The following is a 27,575-nucleotide window of genomic DNA, read 5'->3' as shown; positions in this document are numbered from 1 at the left end:
ATGAGATACAGGAGGAAAAGCCAGTTGGAGGGAGGGGAAATTATCCATGAACTTGAAATTCCGTGTGTCTGTTTGCGGTGTCCAAGGAACACACAGGAGGCCCAGGATGTGCAGTTTCCAAAATGGCCAACACTGGCTGGCTCTGGCAGCAGAGATCCCTGCCGGTTGTACACAGTTGTCATCCAGTGGCTTGGCCTCAGGGCCCCAGATGCACTTACTGCCCCTGCCCACCCCTGCCTGTCAGGAAAACATCACTGATGCCCTGTCACCTGTGACCAGGGGCTACTCCATGGACAAGGTCCGGTCCAGCTATGGTCTGGCAATGAGTGGAAAACATCCCAAAGCTCTCACTCCGGCGACAGGCAAAAGAACTCTGAGCTACCTCCTAGGATGATCCCAAGTTTTGATCCCCTCAAGGTGAAACCAAATGCAGGCCCTTCCCCAGGAGACAAAGAGTAGGGCCAAACACCTGCTTCCCATGACCCTACAGACCCTTTCTTTCCTCTGCTCCAAGTTCCTCCTCCTCACTTCCCTCTTCATCACCCAGTTAGCCGCCTGACCCTCAGATTCACCTAAACACACAGTACCAGGTCCACCCCAATTCAGTGAGGCATGGGGTGGCACAAAGGCATCTGTCATTGTCAAAGTCTCAGGAGATGCAGATGACCATTCAGGCCTCAAACCCTGCACTGTTGAGTCCTCCATCCTCTTTCCCAGTTCAGGAAACCTATCCGGGGAATCACAAAGTCTTTGAAAAAGAAAAATATTTATTTTCAGCAAGCCCAAAGTCCCAAGTGGGGGCAGGTGCCAAATTTGCCCCCTCCACCAGAGGGCCTAGGCCCACAGGAAGCCTGAAGCCAAATTCAGGCATGGAAGGAGGGGAGCCACCAGTGGGGCGGGACAGTCACTTGTACTGAGGAGAGAGCGGGGGGACAAGCGGAGCAGTGCAGACACTCAGCATCTTGTCGATGTCCACCTGGGTTGACTTATCCACCTCAGCCTTGTGGTGGTCACTCACCCCCAAGCTGGGCAAGCCCCCAGCCTCCTCTCCGAGGGGAGCCAGAGCATGGATGGGGGTCACTAATGGACTGGGACAGGGCAAAGCGAGGCCTGGGCCCAGCTCACCTGCCAAGGGCAGCAAGGCCTGCAGTTGCTCCACACCTGCCTCCTCAGGAACCAGGGCCAGCTCTGCCTCTGCCTCCACCTCGGCCTCCCCGTCCCCCTCCCCTGCCTGGTTCAGCTCGGGGTTGCAATAGTTGATGTACTGGTACAGGGGCCGCAGGCGCTGGGCCTTTCCTGCAAAGACCCAGGGCAGGGCAGAGGCTAGAGCGCCAGGTTGTGCCATGTCAGGCCCCACAGGGAGAAGGAACAGCCCAGGGACTGCCACTCACGCTCCAGCCCCAATGTCTCTAAGGGTGCAGACACCGTGCTGGCCACAGCGTGGAGCACGGGAGCCCCCAGGCTCTTGCGCTTCTTGGCTTTTTTGTGCTGTTTGGCAGATGGTGAGGGCTCACTCTGGCTGCCCTCTGGCTCCTCCTCCTGCAGCGGCAGCCTGGGTGGCAGCTCAGCTTCAGCCTTGGGATGGGCACGAAGGCCCGGGAGGCTGAGGGACCTGAGCCAGGGACAAGAGACCTGACGCAGGGAATACCCCAGCCTGCCCACCGCCCCAGGACTCGACGCCTGCCCCTTTCCTGGTCGATGAGGCCCCAGGCCCAAGAGGCTTAGAGGCCAGTGAGCCCAGTGCCCTACAAACCCTGAAGCTCCCACTCTCCTGCTGCTCCCTACATGGGGGCTCTGGAAGAACGGGAGAGGAGAGTGATGGTAGTGACAGGGGACAAGAATCCTTCCTGCAGGAGTGCAGGAATCAGGAATGCTACTGGGGTGTGTGCCCCAACCCCGGGCCTGCAGCTCCTTCCCCTCCTCCTCCCCCAGAGCCCCCTCACTTGACAGGCTTTCTCTTTGGACCATGACGGGGCCTCACAATGGAGACCACGGGCCTGGGGCCTCTCTCCTCTAGCGCCCCGGCTTCCGGCTTGGGCCTCTCCTCCCCCAGCTTGGGTCCTTCCTCCTGGAGCTCCAGCTCCGAAGCTGCGCCTGCTGGGCGCTGGTCTTCACCCTGGGTTCCGCGGGCCTCATGGGCTGGCACCAGGAAATGTTCTTCCGCCACTGGACACTAGAGGTGACACACAGGCCATCGGTCACCATGGTCGGGCAAAGGACATAGGGATCCGTCACTGAACACCTAACATTAGACACCGAAACGGGAATAAGGACACCAGCCTGTGCCCCTCCCCGCCTGGAGGGCCCAGCCTGGCAGTTAGCGGGTCGGGGCGCTCAGAGTTCCGCCTCTCAGAGTGCTGCGGCCCCCTGTTTGAAGGTTAAACAGCCTGACGGTCACCTCGGAGGTCTCAGCGCTGCCGGGGTCCTCCGCGAGCTGTCCCTGCCCCACGACCGTAGCCTCCTGGACCCCCGGCCGCCTCTCCGCCCCTGCCGAGGCCATGGCTGCGCAGGCTCAGTGCATCCTCCACAGCTGCTTGGGGAGGGCCCCGAGCGGCTGGATGGTGGCCCCGCGCTGACCCTGGAGACGGGCCAGCAAGCGAGGGCAGAGCTGGGAAGCGAAACCCGCGACCGCGGAGCCCACACTCAGCGGAAACTACAAGCCCCAGGACGCTTTGCGCCAGGGTCAGTGGGCCCTGACCCCGGGGACGGAAGCCACGGTTGCCCGGCAACAACAACTCCCGTCGGGTGGCAGCGGCTGGCGGCAAAACCTCTCGAGTGAGCCCCTGCCCAAGTGCCGCGGGGGAGAGGCCGCGAGCGGGACCGAGAAGTGGGCTGGGGGGAGAGGTCGCGGAGGCGGCGAGCGAGGCCGGGGCCCAGGCAGGGACCGGCAGGGGCCCGGGAGTGACGGGCACGCCAGGGTCAGGGTCCCAGGCGAGGGAGGAGGCCCGGGGTTGGGGAAGGGGGCCCGGGGAGGGAGGTGCACAGCCCTGCAGGCCTCGGGGCACCGTTGCTGGGCGGTGCCGGCGGCATGTGCGAGGGCCCGTCCCGCATCTCGGGGCCCATCCCCCCAGACCCGACGCTCTGCCCTGACTACTACCGGCGGCCGGCCTCGGGTGAGTCCGCGGGCTTGGCGGTGGTGCTAGGCTCAGGGGTCGGCCCCGACTCCACCTGAGTCCTGGACTCCGCCCGGCTCCGCCCCACAGCTCAAGGGCGCCTCGAGGGAAACGCGCTGAAGCTGGACTTGCTGACCTCGGACCGGGCCCTGGACGCCACCGCTCCCTGTGGCCCCCGCATCGGTCCCGGTGCCCGAGAGATCCTGGAGCGCGGCCGGCGCGGCGTCGGGGACGTGCTGTTGCAACTCGAGGGGATCTCCCTAGGTCCTGGGGCCTCTCTTAAGAGTAAGTCCCAGGAATGGAAGAAGGGGCAGAGAGGCAATGCGGGGTGGAAAGAGATCAAAAGCAGCTGCTCTTTCCGCCCTGACCTGGGCCCAGGCTTTGCATCTCTTGAGTCTCAGTTTCCCCAACTATAAAAGGGGGAGAAATGTGCTACCTTCTCGAAGGAAGTGAACTGAATAAGGTAGTTCCCACGAAGCCCTAGCTCTGCTTCGTGCATTTGTTTGTTTGTTTGTTTGTTTGTTTGTTTATTTATTTTTATTTTTTGAGACGGAGTCTCGCTCTGTCGCCCAGGCTGGAGTGCAGTGGCCGGATCTCAGCTCACTGCAAGCTCCGCCTCCCGGGTTCACGCCATTCTCCTGCCTCAGCCTCCCGAGTAGCTGGGACTACAGGCGCCCGCCACCATGCCCAGCTAAGTTTTTGTATTTTTAGTAGAGACGGGGTTTCACCGTGTTAGCTAGGATGGTCTCGATCTCCTGACCTCGTGATCCGCCCGTTTCGGCCTCCCAAAGTGCTGGGATTAGAGGCTTGAGCCACTGCGCCCAGCCTGCTCGTGCATTTATTACCCGTCAAATTTGTTTGTTGAGTGCCCACTGTGTGCCAGGCCATATAGGTGCTAGAACACAGGGTTGAAGATAAGCATGAGCCATCATTGAGTCAAGGTGGGAGACAAAGAACAGGAGATGAATGTCATATATGAGATGATCTATGGTATACTTCACTATAATAATGGAGAAAATCACCCGGACGCAGTGGCTCACTCCTGGAATCCCAGCACTTTGGGAGGTCCAGGCAGGCGGATCACTTGAGCCCAGGAGATGGAAACCAGCCTGGCCAACATGGTGAAACCCCATCTCTACAAAAAATACAAAAATTAGCCTGGCGTGGTGGCGTGTGTCTGTAATCCCAGCTACTCAGCAGGCTGAAGTGGGAGGATCCCTTGAGCGGGGGAGGTCAAGGCTGCAGTGAGCTGTGATCGTGCCGCTGTACTCCAGCCTGGGTGACAGAGCGAGACACTGTCTCAAATAGTAATAATAATAATGGAGACAGTCATCCTGAAATACTACATGAGGAAGGGAACTCTTTCTGTAGGAGGCAGGGGGCAGGCCTGTGTGTGAACTAGTGGAAGTTGGATTGTGTGGGCCCTATGTAGGGCAGAGACTGGTGGCATCTTTTCTCCAGGGAAGGACCCTAAAGACCATGAGAAGGAGAACCTGAGGCGGATCAGGGAGATTCAGAAGCGCTTCAGAGAACAGGAGCGCAGCCGAGAGCATGGACAGCCCAGGCCCCTGAAAGCTCTGTGGCGCTCACCCAAGTACGATAAGGTGGAGTCCCAGGTCAAGGCCCAGCTCCAGGTACCTGCTCCAGGGAGCCAGAAGTATTATCCTTTTTGTTGGCCAACAGGCAGCTATACCCTGATCCGAGTTCTGGGGAGGGAGGGAACTAAGAGACCCTGGCTCTGCTGCAGGGCGAGGCTGGGGGGCTTCTCAGAAGTGGTGATGGCGGGGCTGATCCTCAGGGGCAAGCAGCAGTTAGTCAAGGGGACAGCAGAGGAGAACATTCCCAAAAGATGGAAACTCACAGACCACAGGGCACGCAGCAGTGGAGATGCCAGGTGTACAGTTCACTGTGAGGAAAGAAAGGCGTGAAGTTAGGCCAAGAAGTCAGCTGGGCCCACATCAGGGGCCACAAAAGCCACTTTTCAGTCCTTATTTCTGAGGACAGTGGGAAGGGCAGGGGTATGGTGGGGGGCTCTGTCTCGGGTAGAGAGTAGCACCATCTTTCCATCCAGGGACTCAGCAGGAGGAGCAGGAGTGAGAGGAAAGGCAAGGTCACACAAATGTGTCTGGGCTGAAGCATCTGTGGGGCTCCCAGGGGGTGGGAGTGTGTCCAGGAAGCAGATGGAAATTCAGGCCTGGATCTCAGGAGTGAGACCCAGGAGTTATTGACGATCAGGTTGAGGACAACGAGACCAAGGAAGTGACCGCCTGGATTTGAGGACTTGGAGGCCAGCCGTCAGGAACGTTGCGGGGCTAGAGCCAGGAAGCTTGGCTAGGAAGGATGAAAGAGAGTGGTAGGTGGGCCAGTACTGAGGTGGAAGGAGAGATGGTTTGTTGTTTTCTTTTTTTTTTTTTTTTTTTTTTGAGACTGAGTCTGACTCTGTCGCCCAGGCTGGAGTGCAGTGGCCGGATCTCAGCTCACTGCAAGCTCTGCCTCCCGGGTTTTTTTTTTTTTACGCCATTCTCCTGCCTCAGCCTCCCGAGTAGCTGGGACCACAGGCGCCCGCCACTTCGCCCGGCTAGTTTTTTGTATTTTTTAGTAGAGATGGGGTTTCACCGTGTTAGCCAGGATGGTCTCGATCTCCTGACCTCGTGATCTGCCCGTCTCGGCCTCCCAAAGTGCTGGGATTACAGGCTTGAGCCACCGCGCCCGGCCTGTTGTTTTCTTAAAAATGTGACGTACTCACACGTTTGTGTGCTGATGAGGACAACTGTCTCTTGAAGAGGGAAGAGGGCCCGAGGGACACGGATGCAAAGGTCAGAAGGGCCAAGAGGGCCAGGGTTTTGCAGCTTGAGCCCCAGACCTCAGCCTGCCTGGTCTCTCTGCTGTGCCCTGCCCTCCAGGAGCCTGGCCCTGCCTTTGGGACAGAGTCTGCACACTTCCTGCGGGCGCACTCCCGCTGCGGCCCTGGCCTCCCACCACCCCGTGTACCTAGTCCCCAGCCAACACCACCAGGTCCCAAAGCTAAGGTGAGAGGATGTGTGGGGGCTGGATGGTGGCTGGGCAGGGTTCCTGGTGTGTGGTGGGGGTTCAGGGACACAACATAATGCTGTCTGCCCCCACCCACGCTTGCTGTGTCCTGCAGGAGCCAGGCCTGGGGGTGGACTTCATTCGTCACAATGCACGAGCTGCGAAGAGGGCCCCCCGGAGGCATTCCTGCTCGCTGCAGGTCCTGGCACAAGTGCTAGAGCAGCAGCGGCAGGCCCAGGAGCACTACAATGCCACACAGAAGGGCCATGTGCCGCATTAGTAGGTCTCACTGCCTGACACTCAGGGTGAGGGAGACACCTGTGGAGGGCGGGAACCAACCTCTGCCCTGGGGTCATCAACCCTGAACCTGTGTACCCACAGCTTGTTGGAGCGCAGGGACCTGTGGCAGCGGGAGGCTGAGGCTCGCAAGCAGAGCCAGCCAGACCCTGCCATGCCCCCAGGCCACACGCGCATGCCTGAAAACCAGCGGCTGGAAACACTGACCAAGCTGCTCCAGAGTGAGTACCTGGGCAGGGAGGCTGGAGGGGGACCCCACTGGGGACCAGGCACCCCTGCCCAACACTCACTGTTCTCACTGTTCCCGGGCCCCCTGTAGGCCAGAGCCAGCTGCTGCGTGAGCTGGTACTGCTGCCTGCCGGGGCAGACTCACTGAGGGCCCAGAGCCACCGTGCTGAGCTGGATCGGAAACTGGTGCAGGTAGAGGAGGCCATCAAGATCTTTTCTCGGCCCAAAGTCTTCGTGAAGATGGATACCTGAGCCCCTCTGAGGGACAGTGGCAGGGAGCTCCATGCTGAGGATCGCCACATGGCTGCAAAGGACAGAGTCGGACCCAATCCCAGAGCAGAGGTCTGAAGACAGGAGCGGGGGGTGGCCAGTGTCCCTAGAGCACTCCTCCCAGCCACCAGTGGCTGCAGAAGGGCCACCCCAGCCTTTTAACCGCTTTGCCAAAATTAAACCTTTTGTACACAGGATTTGTTTCCATAAGAGCTTTTTTTACCCTAAAAATGCCAAGCCTGGTGGCCCTCCTGCTGCTTGATTGCAGGAAGTTTTCCCCATTGTCACTCCGGACTTAGTCCAGAGCAGAAGACAAGCTGGTGGGACCAGGGAGGAGGCTGGGACTGGGACACAGAAGGACCAAGACTGTATTTGTAGAAAAACCTTTAATGTTCCCCAGGCTGAGGGAGCCCTGGGAGCCAGCTAAAAACCCCCACTGTGAAGTCCCTGCCATGTCCCAGCAGTTTGGAGTGGCATGGGGCTGCATCCTGCCTGTCAGAGGCTGAAGCCACTACCATCTTGCATGCGACTCCCCCAGCCAGAACTGGCCTGCTCCTGGTCATCCAGGGAGGGCAGAGAGCTGCGGGTACCAGGACGTCGGCAGCCAGGGTGCAGGTCCCAGCATGGGGGCCCCTGAGACAGCCCATTGGAACTGGGAGGCTGGCGGTTCTCAATGACCAGGTCACTGCTGTCATCATCACTATCAGGCTCAGCAGGCCCAGGCCCTGCAGAGGGAGGACCTGTCAAACGCCCAGATGCCCCTCGCACCACGTTATTGCGCTGGTTGGCCGGCTTGACAGTGACAATGAGGTTATGGCTGTTGGCGACCATCATGTCCGTCACTTGGTCCAAGGTCTTCCCGGCTACTTCAATGCCATTGACCTCAAGGATCTCATCACTGACCGCCAGCAGCCCTGTACTCTCAGCCAGGCCCCCACGTACCAGGCGGGAGATGAAGATTCCTGGAACCCGCTCCAGGCCCTGGGGAGCCACACGAACACTCATGCCATCTCGGATGTAGAAGCCCAGGGGGCGGTCTGAACCATGCTTGTGCAGCCGCACCCGTCGGTGGGTCTCAGGCAGTAGGTCCACATCTATGACTGACGAAACCTGGCGGAAATCTTGGGGCAGGCTGATTAGCAGGGGTGGACGGGTGCGAAGGGGTGCCACTGGCCGCAGCAGGAGCCCTTTCTTGCGCCGCTGCAGAGAGTTGGAGGCAAAAGCCAGGCCGCTGGAGTCAGCTTCTGCTGCAGAAGAGGGGGGTGTTGAGATCAGAGACCTACTCCCCAACTTGGGCTCTTTACAGGGCCACTGTAGCTATTTCCTACCACTTGGAGGTCAGGTCAAGGGCAGGGACTGCAGAGGGTGACACGTGGGTACCCTGGGCATGGACTAACCCTTGTAGACCTGCCCCACAGGCACTTTACCCCACAGAGGCTGCCCACTGTACCCCTCCTCACCCCGCTTCTGCACCAATAGGCGCAGTGGTGGGGGCCCGCTGGCCAGGGCCCGGTGCAGACTGTCGTCGTTGGTGAGGGGCAGCAGGTCGCCGTGAGCATCCGTATAGCCAAGTAGCACGTCCAGGCCCGGGATCTGGTGCACCGCCCGCAGCAACCGCGAGAACTCCTGGAAGCCGCTCACCGAAGCGCGGGGCAGCGCGAAGCGTCGGAACTCGGCGTCAAACTGGAAGTCGGGGTTGAGGGAGAGGAGTCAGGACAGCCTGCGCCCCTTTCTCACCGCAGGCTGGCAGGGGTGGGAAAGATACCGGCTGCCGCAAAAGCGGCAGCCTTAAGCCCAGACCTCAGCTCCAGTACCAGGGACGCTGTCCAAGGTCTTCTCACCGCCCTCCAGGTACTCAGGCCACAGAGAGATCTGGAGACCAGCAGTGGAGGAAGGAAGATGGATGGGGGAAGGCGAGCAGAAATGCAGAATGGGACTTGGAAGATAGAGGGAAGAGGTGGCGGGGACCAAGGAGCTGGGAAGGGGAGAAAGAGGGAATTGGGAGCGCCTAGGGCCGAGGCCGGAGGAGCCCTTACTTTGCTCTTCACCTCGACGATGCTATCGGGACTGCGCGCCGGAGTCCTCTGCGGCCGGGCCATGGCGGGGCCGGGCGGGCCGGGGACGGTGCCCCAGGCGGCCCGCCGAGGCGCAGGTGCACAGCCCGGCCGGCCTGCCCGCGCCGCCCCGCCCCTGGCGGTAGCACACGCCCCGCCTTCCCAGCCGGAGCCTGACGTCAAGGGGGCAGCGAAGCAGAGTGGAACGCGGAGTCCACGTTTCCTAGGAAACGGAGCCGGGGGTGGAGAGGAACCTTCCTCCGCTCTTGCGTCATCACGCTGAGGTCCACGCGCCCCCGGAGTCTGGCGAGGAGAGCTCGGCCAATCCGAGGGGAGGGCCAAGGAAGTACCATTTATTGGACGTTGTGTGTGTGCTCTTATTTCCACTGGCCTTACAAGACCGTGCATTGTGTAGATGAGCAAACTGAGTCATAAAAAATATGTGCTGAACCCCTCGGGGGTCACACGGCGCTGAAATGGTTTCGAGTCAACTTAACGGACGGCACTCGGCCGCAGGCCCCTGCCCTGGATCCCTCTCCAGAGACCGGACCAGCTCTTGTTCTGTTCCCTCTCGGTACCACAGGCATCTTGACGAACGGCCGAAACGCCGGGCCGCTGTCGGAGTGACGCCGCGATGAGAGTAAACGGGCCAGCATCCCGAGGACCAGCGGGAGTCTCCACATAACCTCCCGAGCAGGACGCTCTCCTGCGCAGGCGCGGGGTGTACGTGGGCGAGGCCTCCTCCTCAGGCCCCGCCCAGCCGAAGGCGCTTCCTCTTCCGAGGAGAGGCGGGGCCTTGGCGCCCGCGGGAAACCCGGGCTGTTTGCCTCCGTTAGGTGCAGCCGCCGGGATGGCAGGTTCGGGAAGGCTGGTCCTACGGCCCTGGATTCGAGAGCTGATTTTGGGGTCGGAGACACTCTCCAGTCCACGAGCCGGGCAGCTGCTCGAGGTGAGCCCCCACTCAGGGCCCGGAGACCGAGGCGGAGGCCCGAGGTGGTGGGATTGACGCCGCTCACCGCCGTCAGGTACTACAGGAGGCCGAGGCCGCGGCCGCGGGCCCATCCCACGCCCCTGATGCGTCCGACGTCGGGGCCACGCTGCTTGTGTCTGACGGGACCTACAGTGTCCGATGCCTGGTGACGCGGGAGGCCCTGGACACCTCGGACTGGTGAGAGGCCCCGCGCGGCTCCGGAGGTCGGAGTCCCTCAGGAGAGCGCGAGGTGGGCGGGCCTTGTGTTCCGGTGGGCCCGGCAGTGAGGGTCCTCCTCGCCGCAGGGAGGAGAAGGAGTTCGGCTTCCGCGGGACAGAGGGCCGGCTGCTGCTGCTGCAGGACTGCGGGGTTCATATCCAGGTCGCTGAGGGCGGCGCGGTGAGTGGTGAGACTGCCTTGGGCGGGTTACCGGGCATGACTCTTCGTGACGATTCCTGAGACCTCCCCTTCCCCCCGTACTCCTCCAGCCCGCAGAGTTCTATCTCCAGGTGGACCGCTTCAGCCTGCTGCCCACGGAGCAGCCCCGGCTACGGGTGCCTGGTTGGTAAGTGATGCCTTCGCCCTCCAGCAGCTCTCCCCACCCCAGCCTGGCCGGCGCTGGCAGAAGCCTTTGGGGTAGGAGGGCTTGGGCCACCATTAACTACCCTTATCTTTTTCTTAGCAACCAAGACTTAGATGTTCAGAAAAAGCTCTATGACTGCCTTGAGTGAGTCTGGGGTTGGGCTCGGGGGCCACGTGTGGTTTGGTGAGGGGTTGGTGTGTCGAGGTAGACAGGCTTCAGCATGATTCCTGAGTCCTGGCCACTCTCTTCCTGTAGGGAGCACCTTTCAGAGTCCACCTCGTCCAATGCAGGTACTGTAGGGCTTGGCCAGCCGTCCTAACACCCTGTGCAGTGACCTCTCCAGCCTTAAACTCCCGCTTCCTCAATAAGCTCTCCTCCCACTTCCCCTCCCGGTCCTCTCCTTTAAGCCTTGATTCATCCCATGGTCCCCTGTCCCCAGGCCTATCACTGTCCCAGCTTCTGGATGAAATGCGGGAGGATCAGGAGCATCAGGGGGCGCTGGTGTGCCTGGCTGAAAGCTGCCTGACGCTGGAGGGCCCTTGCACAGCACCTCCGCTCACCCACTGGGCTGCCTCACGATGCAAGGCCACGGTCAGTCTGGGGCTTTTCTTGGGAGATGTCAGGGTGAGGAGTTGGGCAAGGGTCATGTCCCACAGGACATGAGAGTAAACGGGCCTGTCCTACAGAGTTTATGTCCCACAGGGAGAAGCTGTGTACACTGTCCCCAGCTCAATGCTATACATCTCTGAGAATGACCAGCTAATTCTGAGCTCTCTAGGCCCCTGTCAGAGGACACAGGGTAAGGGGGACTGGAGAGGTTGGGGGGATACCTGGGGCCCAGGTCCACAGTGCTGATAAGCCTTCCTGAACCCCCCAGGCCGTGAGCTGCCCCCACCAGACCCGGCTCTGCAGGACCTATCTCTGACCCTCATAGCCTCTCCTTCCTCACCCAGTTCCTCAGGTGAGGTGATGCACAGGTCACAGGCACTCACTGCCATCTGTCAGGTTCCCGGGCTGCGCGGGATGCTGTTAAAGTTGCACGGCGGGTGGGGAATGAACACGGTCCCTGCAGTCCTGTCTGAACTCACAGGCCACTCAGCTGCTCTAAGCGGAGAGGGCTCTGCCTACAATGAGTCCCCTCCTCCTCAGGAACCCCAGCCTTACCCGGCCACATGTCATCCGAGGAAAGTGGTACCAGCATCAGCCTTCTGCCTGCCCTGTCCTTGGCTGCTCCAGACCCAGGGCAGAGGAGCAGCTCCCAGCCCCCACCAGCCATCTGCTCAGCCCCTGCCCCCCTGATCCCCAGGTCCCCACACCCCAGCCAAACCCCTAGCTCCCCACTCCAGAGCTGCACTCCCAATCTCTCACCCCGTGGCCATGTCCCCAGTCCACACCAGGCTCTTGTGACCAGGCCCCAGAAACCTAGCCTGGAGTTCAAGGAGTTTGTAGGGTTGCCCTGCAAGAATCAGCGGCCTTCTCCCAGGACCGGAGCTACCAAAGGAGCCCAGGAGCCCTGCCGTGTCTGGGTGAGTGTAGCCCCTCTGCAGCTGGAGGGTGGAATGAGGAAGGCCTGAGGTGGAGCTGGGAGGGAGCATGGGTAGCCTTGGATGGGGTTGGGGTCCTTGTTAGCTCTTCCCCAGACACCATACCCCTTTCAGGAACCCCCAAAGAGGCATCGTGATGGTTCTGCCTTCCAATATGAGTATGAGCCACCCTGCACGTCCCTCTGTGCTCGGGTCCAAGCTGCCAGGTGAGTTCCTGGGTCTGCCCCCACTCTTGGTCACTAGTCCCAGGCTCCATTGACCTGCAGCCGTGGTTTCTTTCCAGGCTTCCTCCCCAGCTCATGGCCTGGGCCTTGCACTTTCTGATGGATCCAGAGTCTGAGCCAACTCCAATGTGAGAGGTCACGCAGGACAGATACCGCTCCACACTCTGCTTCCTTTGAGTTTTTTAATAAAATAATCTCATGCGGCAGGAGAGGAGAGGATCAGGGACTGGGGCCGCCGCCTCTTTGGTCTGTGGCTGGGGAGGGTGGGCTCCGCTCAGGGCTGGAGGGCTCTGTGGGCTGTGGGGGCAAATGCTCCGTTCCAAGGCCAGATCCTGTGAGGAGAGGGAGGGGGAGAGAGGAAGGTTCAGGGCTGGGCTAAGCAGTCCTGCCACCCTCCCAGCTGGCCTGGACCCCCTCTTACCTAGGCTTGGGGATGGAGGTGCCTCAAGTTTTGGCCTGCGTTTGAGGACCGGGGAGCGCTGCAGCCGCAGGGGCCGTTCTAAGGGACACAGAAAGGCTCGGGGTCAGTGCTAAGGCTCGGGGTCTGTCCATCCTCTGCCCCTCTCTTCCACCTCCAGTGCATGTAAGTATGCGCTCACACACACTGCTGCCTTCAGAGCATCCCTCATCCCTGCGTCCTCACCCCTGACAGAGGCTGCTCTTCGGGACATGGAGCCAGTGCTAGTTGAAAGGGCTTATTGTCAAACCCTTGCACCTGGCCTTCTGGCTCCCTGATTTCTTGAGCCCTCACACACTGGTGGCTCCCTCCAAGGACCAAAGCCATGAAGGGAGCCCCAGAAGCCCACCCTCCCGCATCTCCTGCATTCAAGCACACGTGGAGGTGTCTCCCCTCACCAGCAGGGGCCTGGAGCTGGTCCTCATGCACAGACACTGCTTGCCGCCCTGCCGAGAGAGGCCTCGGCCTCAGCTGGCCATCTGAGGGAGGCCAGGGAATCAGGGGTGTTCCAACAGCTGTCCCCACTCCAGCCCTTGCCTCCCACCCTCAGGGTCCTTAGAGGAGCCGAGTTCCCAGCAGGAACTCTTCCAGCACCCAACCCAGGATTGGGATGGGGAATCGGGTGCCTGCCTACCTTCATTCCTAGGGCCCAAGCAAGGGTCCTCTGGGAGGCCCAGGCTGTCTCGGGAGGGGCTGGTTCTGCAGGGACTTGGGCTTTGACCAGGAGAGGGAGGGCCTGGACCATCCTGTTGGCCCCAACCACGGCTCCTGAGCTCTGCATTCAACTGCTGCCCCAGTGTCTTCCAGGTGGCAGACTCGGGCCCCTGGCTCCCTGGGCAAGGTCTGCAGGAGGGGTCTGTGGGGAGAAGGGTGTCAGCCAAGACCTGGTCAGGTCTTGGAGATAGGTCTGAACAACGGTCTGACCCTGCTCCTGCCTGTCCCTGCTCCCCCTACCAACACACACAGTGGCCATCACTCACCAGCAGACACAGAGTGGGTGCGGGACTTGATCGAGATGGGAGGGGCCTCCGTGGAACTGTCCATAATGTCACCTGCAAGGCGGAGCTGGGGACTCAGGTACCAGACCTTGGAGGCGAGGGGAAGAAAAACCTGGCCTCTCCCCTTCCTCCCCCAGGAGAGCAAGTGCCTTGGGGGCTGTCTGTAAGGACACCTCCCAGCGAATGTGCTGCCACACCCCAGGCTCCCACTTACCATCTGAGCCAGCTTTCTTGATTTCACCATCTTTGCTCTGTAGGAAACAGGGCAATCAGATTCCAGCCTTGCCCTGGCCCCAAACCCTAGCCTTTTGTTCATTATTGTTCTTATAATCCAGCCACTGAATGCCCACCATGGACTGGACAAGAACATGGCAAACCCAGTCCAGCCCTCTTAGAACTCTTCGCACACTTCAATGTTTCTAAATTCAGGCCAACTTCATGCTTTGTTTTGTTTTAAGATATTGAATGGGGCCGGGCGCGGTGGCTCAAGCCTGTAATCCCAGCAGTTTGGGAGGCCGAGAAGGGCGGATCACGAGGTCAGGAGATGGAGACCATCCCGGCTAACACTGTGAAACCCCGTCTCTACTAAGAAATACAAAAAACTAGCTGGGCAAGGTGGCGGGCACCTGTAGTCCCAGCTACTCTGGAGGCTGAGGCAGGAGAATGGCGTAAACCCGGGAGGCAGAACTTGCAGTGAGCTGAGATCTGGCCACTGCACTCTAGCCTGGGCAACAGAGCGAGACTCCGCCTCAAAAAAAAAAAAAAGATATTGAATGGTATGGAGGACTGGGGTTCTCTGGGATTGTGATGAGAGTGACATTAGCAGGGTGGCCACAGAGGAGAGTCAGGGAAGAACCATGGGCAATGCAGGGATGGCTGAGGAGGGACCTGGTGTAACCCACAATTAGAGACTGGAAGCGAGGCAGGGAGGACATCCAGACCACCCAGGGATGTGTGTGGAGGTTCTGATTTGCACCTAGGGGAGGAAAGCAGTGAGGTTTTAAGGTGGCCAGGGCCAAGACCCCACAGGGCCCCCAAGCAGGGTGTGAAGTCTGAACAGTGTCTTGAGAAGATGCCCCTGGAGGACTTGCTATTTCAAGTACAGGTGACAAGGTCAGATTTTTTTCTTTTTCTTTCTTTTTTTTTTTTTTGAGACGGAGTCTCACGCTGTTGCCCAGGCTGGAGTGCAGTGGCGCGATCTCGGCTCACTGCAAGCTCCGCCTCCCGGGTTCCCGCCATTCTCCTGCCTCAGCCTCCTGAGTAGCTGGGACTACAGGCGCCCGCCACCGCGCCCGGCTAATTTTTTGTATTTTTAGTAGAGACGGGGTTTCACTGTGGTCTCGATCTCCTGACCTTGTGATCTGCCCACCTCGGCCTCCCAAAGTGCTGGGATTACAGGCTTGAGCCACCGCGCCCAGCCTCTTTTTTTTTTTTAATTGAGATGGAGTCTCACTCTTGTTGTCCAGGCTAGAGTGCAGTGGCACGATCTAGGCTCACTGCCCTGTCTCCCAGGTTGAAGCAATTCTCGTGCCTCAGCCTCCCAAGTAGCTGGGACTACAGGTGCCCACCACCACACCCGGCTAATTTTTGTATTTTTAGTAGAGACAGGGTTTCACCATGTTGGCCAGGTTGGTCTCTTAACTCCTGACCTCAGGTAATCCACCTGCCTCAGCCTCCCAAAGTGCTGGGAATACAGGCGTGAGCCACGGCACCCGGCCCAGGCCTTAGATTTCTGTTAGACCTGCAGAGAAAAGACTTTCTCAGGTCCGAAGAGGAGATACTGGTGGCCTGTGCCTGGGTCGAGAAGCCAAGAGGGAAGAAAGGTCGATTCTGTAACCACTTTGAGGAGGACGGAGTAGAACTGACAATTAGACCTATCTGTCATGAGTCTCCTCCATCTTGGTCACATATGTCACCCACAGCATGCCACCTGCCCTCTCACTTCACGGTCATGTGCCCCCAACTCACTTGCTTCCTCTTGCCTTCGGCACCCCCGCTGCCTCGGCTGACGCCTATCCTCTGCAGCATTACTTGTACCCGCTGTTCAAAGGATGGAGCCAGCTCTGTTTCTCCCCGCTCCAGGGGCCGCCTCTAGGGACAGAGATGCTCGGGTTGGAGAGAGTCCATGCCCTGGGTCCCAGAAGTGCCTTTAGCCCTGCCATCAGCAAGCCTTACCTTGTCGGGTCTGGCACCCAGCGTTGCCTCCTCCTCAGCAGGCAGCAGTATCATCGAGTAGGCCTTGCTATCTCTTGTGTACCGAGGTCGGCTCCTGCGGGCAGGGTCAGGGCTGCTGGTGTCCCCCTCAGCCCCACCAGGCTCCTCACCACGGCTGGGACGGGTTGGCGGCCGCAGTAGGTCGCCAAACGTAGTTTTTCGGGTTCGGGGAGCTGCCCCAGGGCTGGTCTCTAGATCAGGTCGTGGACCCCGCGTTGAACGAGGCTTCTTGAAAGCAAAGAGGGTGCCCAGCTTCTTTCGCAGTGTACGGGGAACAGGAGTGGCACCCCCCTCAGTGGCCGGGTCCTCCTCGGGGGCCCAGCTGTGGGGACACCCAGCAGTGAGTGAGAAAGCCCATCAGGCATCCCACCCTCTCCCACCCCCAGCAGATGCCCCTCACTCACAGGCGATCCTGCTGGATCAGCCTTTTAGAGAAGAATTCCTCCACGCCCTCGTCCACGCGGGCACTGAGCCCATTCCCTTCCTGCGGCAAGGCTGGGGGCACCTGGGGGGCATCATGGGGTCAGGGGTCAGGGCTGAGTGCAACTCTGGCTTCTTCCCCGCCCCTGGCCGGCAGCCTGGACTGAGTAACTCCAGGATTCCAGACTGGGGTGACCCTAGGGGCTGCTGATACCAGCCTCCTACTGTCCTGCTGCTGGACAGAGACGCCAGATTTCACACACTCCTCACCCGCTGCTGGCTCCCGCACACCCAGTCCACACCCGTCCTTGTCCCACAGAGTATCCTACATGCCCGAGCCACCCAGTCACCAGCAAACCTAGCCCCCACGTGCCCCCGGGGTCACCCATTCCCACTTGCCACCAGCTCTGCTGCGAACAGTTCCCTGCAGTGTCCCCCACCCCACCCCCACTCCACCCGGCCTGCTGCCGGCTCAGTGGCGCCGGCTGCTGCGTCAGACCCTCTGGGGGGCCTCAAGCCAGCTCCTCCCCGCCCTCCAACAGTGCCCGCTGCCCCCGCAGGCTTGCAGCCCACACACGCATCTCCCCACACGCGCCGCCGCCGGACGCGCAGCAGACGCAGGCTTGGCCCCGCGGCCCGGCTACCCGGTGCCCGGCATCTCTCAGCAGCCCCGGGGGAGGGAGGGAGGACGGACACCCTCTCTCGCGCAGCCACGGAGGCCGCGGGCCGCCCCGAGGCGGAGTCCCACACCCAGGCACACCCCGAACGGAACCCGCACACCCATGGTCCTGCACAGGCATGGCCTGGGGTGCGGGGTGACCAGGAAGAAGCCAGGATGTGACCGCGGCCGCACGACCAGGTGGCCTTGGGCCCCTACCAACCCCTCTCCTTGACCTCCACCACCCATGAGGAGCGGCCGGGTCACCTGCGATCCCCAATTACACGCGCTCCGGAGTGGGGGAAGGGTGCTCACCTGGGGGCCCCCCGGCGGCGGGCGGTGGTGGTGCTGGCGGCGCGGCCGCGGCCGGGCCCGGGTCGGATGGCGCAGGGGCTGCCCCGCCGGTGGCAGGTCCATGCGGGGCAGTGGGGCGGCGGGGGGCCCGGGGGCGGCAGGGCTCGGAGAGCCGCGCGCAGACGGCCCAGCCTGCGGCTCCGCATCTTCTCCCGGAGCCGCCAGCTCGGGCTCTGGCTCCGCTTCCTCAGCAGCACCTGAGGGGACAGCACCAGAAGAGCACCGAGCGCCGAGCCCGGGGAGGTGGCGGCGGAGGCGCTAGGGCGGCGGGGGACCCGCCCAGGGCGCGGGGAGGGGCCCGGCTACGCCGCCCGTCCCCCCGCCCCTCCGCCCCTCCCCCGCCGCCGCCGCTGTCCGTGGTGCTGAGCGCGGCCCCGAGCGCGCGCGGCTCCGCGCCGCCGCCAAGCATGCGCGTCCCGGGGGTAGGGAAAGGGGCATGGGGGAGGTGAGTCGAGCCGGTGTCCAGTCCCTAGTCTGCCCAGGTCCCGCCCCGGGCTGACCACAGCAGACCCCAGCTTTGCAAGTTACACGGGGGTCCTGGCCTGGCCCAGTCAAGGGCTGGGGGTACCCAGACAAGGCTGAATGAATTCATCCAGGTACCCGGGTCCCCAATCTAATGGAGCTTCAGCCCACCCATGTAAACTCCCTTCCCCAAGGCCCTGACTTACTTTGAATGAAGGGAACCAGGTGAAGACCGTGGCTGAGCTCAGGCCATTTCTGTGGAGGACTGTCATCCTGGTGGGGAGGGCAGAAACTCAGCCTGAGGTAGGAGAGCACCACCCCAAAAGAACTGCCTTTCACCTTCCACACTCCACAGCAAGATGGGAAGATTGGGAGTGCTATGCCCCGTGTTCTAAAACTACTTACCTCCTCCTCCTCCTCTTCCTTCTCTTCCTCGGGGAAGAAAAGACCTCCCAATTCCCCAGGCTCAAGGAGGCCGGGCTCACCTCCCTCTGGTGCCGGTAGGGCAGAGGGCATTATCACTGTGGCCTGATGAGCCAGACTCTCCACCTGCAATACCAAGCAGCCAAAGATGGCAGGTAGGGCCTCAGCCATGATCCCATTGGTGCTAAGGGGACCCTGAAATAGCCCTACGCCACATGACCCCAGAAGACATTACAGAGCCCCTGCAAGGGAGATGGCCAAGTCACTGCATGTGTGTGTTTGCACGAAAGTGTGTGCACATCTCCCCCTCACCAGCTGATCCCGGGCTGCACTCAGGCCTGCCAAAGCCTGAGCCACAATGCTCTCTGCCAAGGTCCCTGTGATTGATAGCCGCATATCCCTAAGGGCAGGAGAGGACAGAGGTTAATGGGCTGGCTTTGCTTAGCCTTGCCCAGCCCAGCCCCATCCAGCCTACCTGAGCCTAGTGAAGGCATCTTGCAGCAGCTGCTCTGGGAGCAGCTCTGGGAGGCCCCTCGAGCCTGCCAGGACCCCCTCTAGCTGCTCCCTCCAGCTGGATCCCTGCAGCATCTGTGGGCAGAGGCTCCTTGCTGTGTCCAGTGTGGCCTGAGTGAAGTCCTGGACAAAGGTCAGAGCATGGTGAGGATATGTCCAGACACCAGGCTGCTGGCTTGAGGCTCCAACTCCAACAGAATATTGAGTCAGGGGATATCATAGTTAAAACTAAAGGATGTGGGTCAAACCTGCGAACGGAGGTGGGGCTGGGGCAGGAGTACCCTCTCACCTGGATGTCCTGGCGGCAGACCTCGCCCACCTGTCCCAGAAGGCCCTCCAGCTTCTGCCCAAGCTGCCAGTGATGGCTTGGGGAGCTTCCAGCTTCATATAGAATGGGGAGAATCTGAGGGCCAAAGAGGAAAAGCAGTTGCAAGCTGACAGCTAACTAAGAGGGGAAGGGTCCTTGTAGCAGGAGGCGGAGTGCTCACGCTGAGAGAGAAGTTGGCATTTTGGATGGCATCCTCAGCCTGGTGCACAGCGGCTTCACCCTGGGGTCCAGCCCCACAGCCCAGCAGCTCCACATGCTCCTGCACCGACTGACACAATTCATTCACTTCCTGGGGGGGAATGGGGATCAGTCTCAGCCTAGCTCCCTCCCAGTCTCCCAGATCCTGCCTGCCTTCCTCCCAGGCTCTTTAACAGAGGGAAGTCCTGAAGCTGGCACTCTTAGACCAGCCAATTTGGAACCCTATCTGTTCAAGGAGGGAAGGAACTATCTGTTGCTTTGGTTCATTTTAAGGACTTTATATATACTTCCTAAGTGCCCAGAATAGGAAGGAAAGCAGTTGTAAATCATGTCTGTGTTTTAGAAGCTCAGTCTGTCCACACAGAGGACAGACTGGGAGAGGGGTGGAAAAGAGAGTGAGTAGCCCTGGAGGAGGGACCACGAGGAGCAAGGGAATAATTGGTGTGGGGGTAAAGAGTGGCACGTTTGAAGGTTGGTCTAGAGGCAGGACGAAGGAGGGCTATGAGGGCTCCAGTGTGACCAGGAGAGACCTGGAAGGATGCCCCAACCTCTGTCCACAGCACTGGGTGGCTGTGGGCACCAGTGGAATTGGGCTCCAGGGTAGAGAACAGGGTTTGTGGAAGACGATAACATCACTTGGAGAAGTGCAGAGCATGAAGCTCTGCAGGATGTCTGGATTAAGACCTTTGGGCTCTGCAGCTTAGGAAAGAAGAGGTATTTGGGAATGGAGAGGTGGAAACACCTCCAATAGATAAGGTAGTGGAGGGAGATGAAGACAGTGAAGGAGCAGCTGGGTTTGGACACACCATGGAGAGGAGAGGGGAGCTCTGAATATGTGAGGTCAGAGATGGGGTTACAATTGAGGGAAAACTGAGGGAGGACATAAAAATTCCTCTTTAACAGGACACCCTGTTTACATGCTTAACGTTACACAACCAAGGGTGTCATTGGAGAGCTATTTAAGGGGTGTTTAGCAGTCTCCAGATCAAGGAGAGGGACTTTGTCTGGGACAGCAGGGTTCAGGCACTCTGGCTCCAGGAAAGTCAGACCCTCTGACTCATGGAGGCTCCCGGATGCCACAGGTCTCCTCATGCCCTACCTCTCGTGGTTGGGGAGGGGACACTGACCTGCTCTGAGGGGTCTGAGACCAGACCGAGTGGCTGAAGGCAGGTCGTGTGGTCAGAAGAGGCAGGGTCTGCGCGGTTGTTCCTCAAGAGACAGGCTTGGATCTAGGGGTAAGGGGTATTGAGAAATGCCGAGGGACAGAGCTAGGGTGCAGAGAAGGACAAAGGAAGAGGGGGACGCCCACCTGATGGACTGCACGTGCTGTCAGTTCAGGGCGGCTGCGCTGCGCCTGGGCCACGTCGTTCAGTGGCAGAGGCATGGCCTTCAGGCTGTGGTTCTGCTCCAGCGCCTGTGCCACGTCCAGCAGACCCAGAGCAGATGTGTGGTTCCGGTCCCAGACCACAGACCTGGGCCGGGCCTGGCTTCAGTCGGGGACAGAGTTCCACAACGCCCCACCCAACCCTCGGCCTCCCCGTTCGCCTCGTCTACCTGCTCCATTTGCTCCGCCTCATTCAGTCCCGCCCCTTAGCTCGGTACCCTCCTCTCCACCGCGCCCCCTGCCCGCTGGTCCCACCCCTCTGACCCCGCCCACCGGAGCCTGGAGTTGACCCGGAGCGCCTTGGCCAGCAACTTGGCGCCTGCGTCCCCCATGGCGTTGCCGCTGATATCCAGCGCGGTCAGGTTAGGATTGGTGGCTAGGGCCCGGAGTAGGACGCTGGCGCCCAGCTTCAGCCGAGACTCAGCCACCGACAGAGACTGAAGAGGCTGGGGTTAAGAGAAAGCCATTGATGGCTGGAGTCAGGGGTCAGTGAGGGCAGGTTACAGGGTCTGAGGGAACAAGAGAAGGGAGGACCAAAGGGGTCTAATTGCCCGAGGACCCTGCAAGGTCCCGTGAACTCACACAGTCGTCGTCCTGCATGAGCTGGACAATCCGGTGCAGGACGTCGTCCAGGGTCTCCCTGTGGGCAGGGGCCGCAGTTGTGGGGGACAGGGGTGGTAGGGTGTTGTCTGGGAGGCCCAGGAGTGGGGTGGGGGCTCACTTGCACCGGACGTTGAAGTTCCTTCCAAGCGCCACATGTCTCAGGGACCGGCTTCTCCCGATGGCCAGCACCAGAGTCACCATGTCCGAGCCGAAGCCTGGGGGTGACTCGGGTCACGCACCAGGCGAAGTTGCAAGGATAGGGTGGGGACTGGGAATCGAGTGGATGATGCGAGGATGGGCTCCTGTGCAGCCTCACCGTTATCCGCCAGATCCAGGGAGCTCACAGCGCCTGCGTCACACACTAAGTCTTGTATCACCTGGGCGCCGGCCGAGCGCAGCTGGATGTGGGAGGTAGGAGATGGGACCCACTCAGGCCGCGAGTGGGGAGGGGTAGGCGGCCCATGGCCCTGCCCTCCCGCCTCCAGCGCCACTCCCAATGTGTGTTCTCTGGGGGCCGGCGCTCACCTCGCAAGCGCTGAGGTCCAGGTGCAGGTCGCGGAGGTGCGTGTTGAGCGCGAGGCCATCCAAAAGAGCCCTGGGAGGGGACGTTACAGGGGGTGGCGGGAGCTGGGACAGGGGGCTCCAGGGTGCGAACGAAGGAGGCAGGGCCAGGATCTGGGGGAGGTTGTGGGAGCGACCTGAGCAGAAGCGGGGAGGGGCGAAGGCCAGGGCGGGGTTGGAGCGCCCGCGGGGCGTGGCCGGGGTCAGACACTGACCTGAGCGCGTCCGGCGGCAGCTTGCAGCCCGCCAGGCCCAGGTGCCGCAGCGTCCGCGCGCGGCTGAGGAAGAGCTGCAGCGCGGCCGGCGCAGCGCGGGACTTCCTGGGGGAAGTGGGAAGGTGGGCCTGGGGGCGCAAGGAGGCGGCTTCCAGCTGCCTCCCCCGGCCCGGACAGGTCCCCCTTACGTGCGGGAGAAGACGTTCCTCGAAGCGTCGAGGTGGGTAAGGCTGGTGCAGCAGCCTCGGGACAGCGCTGCGAAGAGCTGCGGGGGGAGGCTGTTGGCTGCACCCGCTGGGGGACCGAGCCCTCCCTGTCCTGCCCTCCAGTCCGCCCTATCGGTCATCCATCCCCCCACGGAGCACCCCCTCACAGTGTCCAGGGCGGTGTCGGTGCCTGCGAGATTCAGGAACGACAGCACGTTAGGACGGCTCAGGAAGCTATAGAGGCCCTGGCGGGAGGACAGGGGTGGGATGGAGTCGGGGATGGCCTCCCAGGGCTTCCGAGCAACCCCAGGATCCCACCCTGAAGACAGTCACTTACCCCACTGTCCTCGGAGGACCCCAGCGCCCCGGGATTCCCGGAAAGGTCCAGGTGGGTCAGGGCGGAGTCAAAGGCAGCATTGGTGGCCAGTGCCCGGCCCAGAGCCCTCATTCCTGGTGGTGGGGTGGGGTAGCTCAGCAGTTGGGCAGACCCCACCCCCCTCCCCTCACCCCCTCCCTCATCCAGCCTACCTCTCGGAGTCAACCCTGTCTGGGCGAGGCTGAGTCTCCTCAGGGCTCCTGGACAACGCTCGAGGTGTCTGCTGAGTGCAGCCATGCCTAGGGGGTGGGACCAGCCACGTGGGTCTCACCTCCTCCTGCTGCCCGCCCCTGCGGTCCCCAGGCTCATCCATACCTCGGTCATCCAGCAGGTTCCCTGCCAGGCTGAGCTCCCGCAGCCCAGAGCTCGAGTGTCCCGCCAGAGCCTGGGCCAGTCGTCGGACAAAGTCTCTGGGGACCAGACCCCAGGCATGAGATTCTGCCCCTGGCTTGCCAACCCCTTCCAGTCCACTAGCCCCCAATCCCAAGCCCCCAGACTCTCCTCTCCAAGCCCTGCCCTGTCCCCTCACCCCCTCAGGCCGCAGGTCTCCAGCACCAGCTCCTCCAGGTGCGATGACTGACTCATCATGTGTAGAATCTGTTCTGAGACCTCAAGGCTCTGAAAAGCAGAGGGTGGCGGCTCACAGGCTGCACCCTGGCCCTCAGCGGGTTGCACCCTGGCTCACACCCTTGGCCCCTCCCTGCCCTTACCCCCCACCCCCTCACCAGTTTCATGTCAACACAGGAGAGGCACCGGAACCACAGGTTGTAGGATAGGGCAGCCACACTCAAGGCCAGGTCCCTGGTGGGAGGGTGGAAAGAGAGGCAGAGCTCAGGGCCCTCCAGCCAGGTCCCAGGTCCAGCAGCCCCTCCATGGAGAAGATGAGGCCTAGGGATATGGGCCCCGGGATCTTCCTCCTCTCCCATCCTGGCAGGCTGCACACCGACTGCCGAGGTGGCTGAAGTCTCCCAGGCTGAAATGGCGGCAGCCCTGGCGATGGTAGATGGTGTCCACGTCCTGGGCAAGAAGGAGATGCTTACAATTTGCTTGGGACCACAAGGGGCAGGGAGGGGCTCAGCACACATGGGGGACCAGATGTCTCCAGAGCCCTCCAAAAGGGCCCTACCCTCACCCACTGAATCTCCTCTCGGAAAGGGAAGCCATTGTAGTCACACAGAGCCTCATATGTCTCCAAGAAGCCACCTGGGGAGGGGACAGGGGTGCAATGGGGGGAAGGAGAGAGACAAAAGGTCAGCAATGGAGGAAGACCAGACCCACAGGTCTGGTGGCTGTGACCTGAATGGCTCTGTTCAGTGTGGGCTCCCCCCCTATCTTGCAGGTCTGGGGAGGCAGAGTTGGGGCAGGCTGGAAGGCCTGTGGTCCTGCCTTTGCCCTTACCACAGGGGCTGCAGGGGCCAGTGGACTCCAAGGGGCTGCTTCTCTCCAGCCGAGCCAGCATGGAGGCAGGTGTGGGCCTCCGGAATAGCTTCCTGGTAGGGGGTTAAGCAGAAGGAGGCAAGGGACTTCCAGCCTCTGGGATGGGAAGCAGCCCTTCTCATGCACTCCCTCCTCCTTCCTCCCCTGTCAGCCCCTCAAATTTGCCAGGCCTCACCCAAGGGTCGAGCGAGGGAAGACCTTCTTGATGGCTGCAGCCACATGCTGGGCCAGCTGTTCCAGGGCGGCCACACCAGGAAACTCCAGGACCAACTCACGCAGGGACTCCAGCTCAAAGGTGACCTAGGGAAGGGGGACTACTGGGCCTCGGCTCCACGCATGGGCGCAGGTGATGGTGGTAGCATGAAGACCAGGCTGCAGGCCCAGGTGGGGTACTAGATGTCTCACCTGAGGGGGTGTCTCCTGCAGCGCCATGGCCTGGACCTCCAGGTAGCTGAATGTGCAGTCCACCTAGGAAGCACCTAGATCAGCTGGGACCAAGCCCCAAACCCCGCCTTCATGGAAGCCCAGTCCTTTGGGCAGCCTGGAGCAGAGCCAGACCTGCCTGGACTCCACTCCTGTTGGCTGCCCCGAGCCGACTGCTGGTGCAAAGTCAGGGCCCACAAGGCCAAGAAGGACCGCAGATGCAGCCCTTTGCCGAGGTAGCTGCTGGAGGGTGGGAGGTGTGGCCAGGCCCTGGGACTCACCCTCAGCGGGAGGCAGGTGGTGTGTAGCAGGTAGGCTCTCCATCGTAGCAGCGCCTGGGGAAAGACAGTCTGATACCCTGGGCAGAACAAGAGGCTCTTTCTGTGGGGCCACAGCTGCCTCCCCGGCTCTGTCCCCTGCCCCATACCAGGACATGGTTTTGCACAGCACCCTCCCCGGGTAGCCAGGTTTTCAGCAGCAGCTCCACCTCTTTGGGCCACAGGAACCTGGTGATCTCGCCTGTGGAAGGGCAGCCTGCTGGATGACTTCGGTCCTTGCACATAAGCCACTGGTGCCCGCAGTCTGTGCCAGGCTGGGGCCCTGGGGCTAATCTGCAGCCAGCGAGGAAGGAAGGGAGAGGATCTGGGGCGCCCGCCCTCCTGGGGAGCAGAGAGAACCTCTGACCGGGCCCTCCGGGGCGCTGGGTGGGCCTCTGATTTTGGGGCTGCACTACTTCCTCCCAGCCAAGAAGGCGGGAAGAGCCAGCGCTTACCTCGCAGCTCACAGGAGATGCCGTCGGGGGTCTGGGCCATGGGCAGGGTGGGCCCGGGAGGCCCAATGAGCTCCGGCGGGAAACAGCAGCGGACGAGCGCGCACACAGGAAGCCAGGGGCCCCGACCCGCACGGCAGCCACCTGCTCCCCCGGCGGCGGAAGGTGCGCGCCGCTTCCTGCCAGGCCGCCCCCGGCCCGGCCCCTCCCCGCCCCGGCCTCGCGGCCCTAGAGCTCACCAGGGAGCGGGGTTGTGGGAGGGGGGCCGAGTCCCACCTGCCCTCCCACCCTGTCGCCCAGGAGCTTCTCCGCCAGGGTAGACGTTGCGGTGGGGAGTGGCGTGGCCAGGAGGGTGGCGCGTGTGGCGGGCCTCCAGCTGGTCCTCGCCCCCTGCTTCCACCCCGCCCCGCAGTCCCTGCCGCGAACACCAGGGGACGCTGCCTGCCCGGGGATCCCCGCGGCCCACCCAGGCTGGTCCCCTCCAGAGTCCAGGCTGCGGAGGTGGACGAGGCGCCTGGCAGAAGGGGGACTGTTCAGCAAGGAGCACCCGATATCTGCCAACACCGGGGGTCCTGCCCGTTGCTCCGAACCTGGAGTCCGTGACCGTGTTACAGATCCAAGAGATTTTGAATAGGTGGGAAAAAATGCCAGATGGGGCCAGGCGCGGTGGCTCACGCCTGTAATCCCAGCACCTTGGAAGGCCGAGGCGGGAGGAACGTTTGAGCCAAGGAGTTCAAGACCAAGCTGGCCAACACAGGGAGACCCTGTCTCTACAAAAAAAAAAAAAAAAAAAAAAAAAAATTAAAACTTAGCCGGTGTGATGGCGTGTGTCTGTAATCCTAGCTACTTGGGAGGCTGAGGTGGGAGGATCGCTTGAGCTTGGGAGGCAGAGGTTGTAGTGAGCGGAGATTGCACAACTATACTCCAGTCTGGGTGACAAAGCCAGGTCCTGTCTGAAAAAAAAAAAAAAAAAAGCCTGATGGGTCCAGCGCCCTTCCTTGCCGGCAGTGGTAAGGTCAGGGCTGAAGGTGAGGGTGTACCTGGGGCCTTCAGGGGGGCAGCCTGGGGCTGAGTCCTGAACCCCAAGCACTTCATAGAGGGCCGGAGTGAGTCCTCCAGGTACATGGGGGGTCTTCCTGTGTCTGCCTTCTCCCCAAGCTGGACAGAGTTTGGGAGGGGCAGCCAGAGAGAGAGATAAGCTAGTGTCTCCAGGGCTGAGAGGGGTCAGACAGTCATGGGGTAGGGCCTGCTAGCCTGTTGCCCTCTAAAAGACCAGGACCTAGATTCTGGAAGGTTCACAGGAAGAGGCTGCATTTTTTTTTCTTCTATTACAATCTAAACTCCACTTAAGCGGTAAGGATCAGCAGTCAACCCTGCCCGTAGCTCAGCAAGGTGGAGGTGAAAAGACAGCTAAGGGTGACAGGGAGGAGTCAGCTGGAGAAGATGCTGCACAGAGAGTTCCTGCTGCCTTCCCGATTGAAGAGACATACTTGGTTTGTTTGTTTATTTTGAGACAGAGTCTTGCTCTGTGGTCCAGACTGGAGTGCAGTGGCACAATCTTGGCTCACTGCAGCCTCTGCCTCCCAGGTTCCAGCGATTCTCCTCCTTCAGTCTCCTGAGTAGCTGGGATTACAGGCGCCCACCATCATGCCCAGGCTAATTATTATTATTATTAGAGACAGAGTTTCGGTCTTGTTGCCCAGGCTGGAGTGCAGTGGAGAGATCTTGGTTCACTGCAACCTCTGCCTCCCGGGTTCAAGCAATTCTTCTGCCTCAGCCTTCCAAGTAGCTGGAATTAGGCACATGCCACCACACCCAGCGAATTTTTGTATTTTTAGTAGAGATGGGGTTTCACCATGTTTGTCAGGCTGGTCTCCAACTCCTGACCTCAGGCAATCCGCCCACCTCAGCCTCCCAAAGTGCTGGGATTACAGGTGTGAGCCACTATGCCTGGCCACGAAGAGACATAATTTGGATTAAAATCTAAGGCTCGAAGACCACACAGAACCCTCAAACTGCTTGTAGGGTGACAATTCAGTAGGTCTCACACAGTACTGCCAAGGAACCAAGAATGCAGGTTCTGGCCAGGTGTAGTGGCTCATGCCTATAATCCCAGCACTTTGGGAGGCCAAGGTGGATCGCCTGAGCTCAGGAGTTTGAGACCAACCTGGCCAACATGGTGAAACCTTGTCTCTACTAAAATACAAAAAGCTGAGCGTGGTCATGAGCACCTGTAGTCCCAGCTACTGGGGAGGCTGAGGCA

The 27,575-nt window shown here is 60.9% G+C and overlaps 5 protein-coding genes across 20 annotated transcripts; 2 read left to right on the top strand and 3 right to left on the bottom strand.

Moving 5' to 3' along the window:
• Positions 1-749: 749 nt before the first annotated feature.
• On the bottom strand, positions 750-2,645 carry C20H16orf86 (chromosome 20 C16orf86 homolog). Of its 3 annotated transcripts, XM_005592281.4 has the most exons (4): positions 2,399-2,645; positions 1,944-2,173; positions 1,392-1,612; positions 750-1,296 (listed from the first exon to the last, which is right to left on the bottom strand). In XM_005592281.4, exons 1-4 carry the CDS (start codon positions 2,498-2,500, stop codon positions 905-907), a joined length of 945 nt encoding a protein of 314 aa, XP_005592338.3. In that variant the 5' UTR covers positions 2,501-2,645; the 3' UTR covers positions 750-904. The 3 variants fall into 3 exon arrangements, with proteins under 3 accessions (XP_005592338.3, XP_015298580.2, XP_073883509.1); XM_015443094.3 differs by having other exon boundaries at positions 1,392-2,242; XM_074027408.1 differs by having other exon boundaries at positions 1,392-2,173.
• Positions 2,646-2,720: 75 nt separating this feature from the next.
• ENKD1 (enkurin domain containing 1) lies at positions 2,721-7,132 on the top strand. Of its 3 annotated transcripts, none has more exons than XM_005592283.5 (7): positions 2,721-3,113; positions 3,204-3,398; positions 4,575-4,747; positions 6,017-6,142; positions 6,259-6,422; positions 6,525-6,661; positions 6,760-7,132. In XM_005592283.5, the coding sequence occupies exons 1-7, from the start codon at positions 3,029-3,031 to the stop codon at positions 6,918-6,920; spliced, it is 1,041 nt and encodes a 346-aa protein (XP_005592340.1). In that variant the 5' UTR covers positions 2,721-3,028; the 3' UTR covers positions 6,921-7,132. The 3 variants fall into 3 exon arrangements, 2 of the variants coding, with proteins under 2 accessions (XP_005592340.1, XP_065393581.1); XR_012429027.1 differs by having other exon boundaries at positions 2,888-3,113; positions 6,259-6,426; XM_065537509.2 differs by lacking the exon at positions 6,017-6,142 and having other exon boundaries at positions 2,888-3,113.
• A 177-nt stretch (positions 7,133-7,309) lies between these two features.
• On the bottom strand, positions 7,310-9,130 carry PARD6A (par-6 family cell polarity regulator alpha). Of its 4 annotated transcripts, none has more exons than XM_045382648.2 (4): positions 8,975-9,130; positions 8,739-8,810; positions 8,399-8,621; positions 7,310-8,185 (listed from the first exon to the last, which is right to left on the bottom strand). In XM_045382648.2, the coding sequence occupies exons 1-4, from the start codon at positions 9,035-9,037 to the stop codon at positions 7,434-7,436; spliced, it is 1,110 nt and encodes a 369-aa protein (XP_045238583.1). In that variant the 5' UTR covers positions 9,038-9,130; the 3' UTR covers positions 7,310-7,433. The 4 variants fall into 4 exon arrangements, with proteins under 4 accessions (XP_045238583.1, XP_045238584.1, XP_005592332.3 ...); XM_045382649.2 differs by having other exon boundaries at positions 7,310-8,182; XM_005592275.4 differs by lacking the exon at positions 8,739-8,810.
• Positions 9,131-9,790: 660 nt separating this feature from the next.
• Positions 9,791-12,519, top strand: ACD (ACD shelterin complex subunit and telomerase recruitment factor). Of its 2 annotated transcripts, none has more exons than XM_015443092.3 (12): positions 9,791-9,941; positions 10,027-10,160; positions 10,268-10,361; positions 10,451-10,527; positions 10,645-10,689; positions 10,801-10,835; positions 10,985-11,136; positions 11,248-11,344; positions 11,423-11,506; positions 11,695-12,071; positions 12,204-12,295; positions 12,373-12,519. In XM_015443092.3, exons 1-12 carry the CDS (start codon positions 9,843-9,845, stop codon positions 12,443-12,445), a joined length of 1,359 nt encoding a protein of 452 aa, XP_015298578.2. In that variant the 5' UTR covers positions 9,791-9,842; the 3' UTR covers positions 12,446-12,519. The 2 variants fall into 2 exon arrangements, with proteins under 2 accessions (XP_015298578.2, XP_005592334.3); XM_005592277.4 differs by having other exon boundaries at positions 10,018-10,160.
• On the bottom strand, positions 12,482-25,466 carry CARMIL2 (capping protein regulator and myosin 1 linker 2). Of its 8 annotated transcripts, XM_045382643.2 has the most exons (39): positions 25,316-25,466; positions 24,971-25,154; positions 24,825-24,878; positions 24,526-24,588; positions 24,296-24,420; positions 24,082-24,173; positions 23,816-23,886; positions 23,627-23,700; positions 23,409-23,484; positions 23,213-23,301; positions 22,999-23,093; positions 22,836-22,922; positions 22,645-22,757; positions 22,475-22,552; positions 22,290-22,366; positions 22,102-22,206; positions 21,851-21,920; positions 21,642-21,723; positions 21,444-21,540; positions 21,305-21,362; positions 20,996-21,168; positions 20,648-20,810; positions 20,466-20,567; positions 19,301-19,429; positions 19,102-19,215; positions 18,775-18,935; positions 18,612-18,699; positions 18,282-18,425; positions 18,083-18,149; positions 17,376-17,611; positions 16,387-16,487; positions 15,944-16,304; positions 15,737-15,859; positions 13,983-14,019; positions 13,751-13,822; positions 13,405-13,626; positions 13,169-13,249; positions 12,735-12,812; positions 12,482-12,645 (listed from the first exon to the last, which is right to left on the bottom strand). In XM_045382643.2, exons 2-39 carry the CDS (start codon positions 25,103-25,105, stop codon positions 12,533-12,535), a joined length of 4,206 nt encoding a protein of 1,401 aa, XP_045238578.1. In that variant the 5' UTR covers positions 25,106-25,154; positions 25,316-25,466; the 3' UTR covers positions 12,482-12,532. The 8 variants fall into 8 exon arrangements, with proteins under 8 accessions (XP_045238578.1, XP_045238573.1, XP_045238576.1 ...); XM_045382638.2 differs by having other exon boundaries at positions 22,290-22,552; XM_045382641.2 differs by having other exon boundaries at positions 13,169-13,216; positions 22,290-22,552.
• Positions 25,467-27,575: the final 2,109 nt, after the last annotated feature.

This window comes from Macaca fascicularis, chromosome 20 (assembly GCF_037993035.2).
Source record: "Macaca fascicularis isolate 582-1 chromosome 20, T2T-MFA8v1.1".
NCBI classification, from domain to species: domain Eukaryota; kingdom Metazoa; phylum Chordata; class Mammalia; order Primates; family Cercopithecidae; genus Macaca; species Macaca fascicularis.
This window is presented reverse-complemented; position numbering and strand designations above follow the sequence as displayed.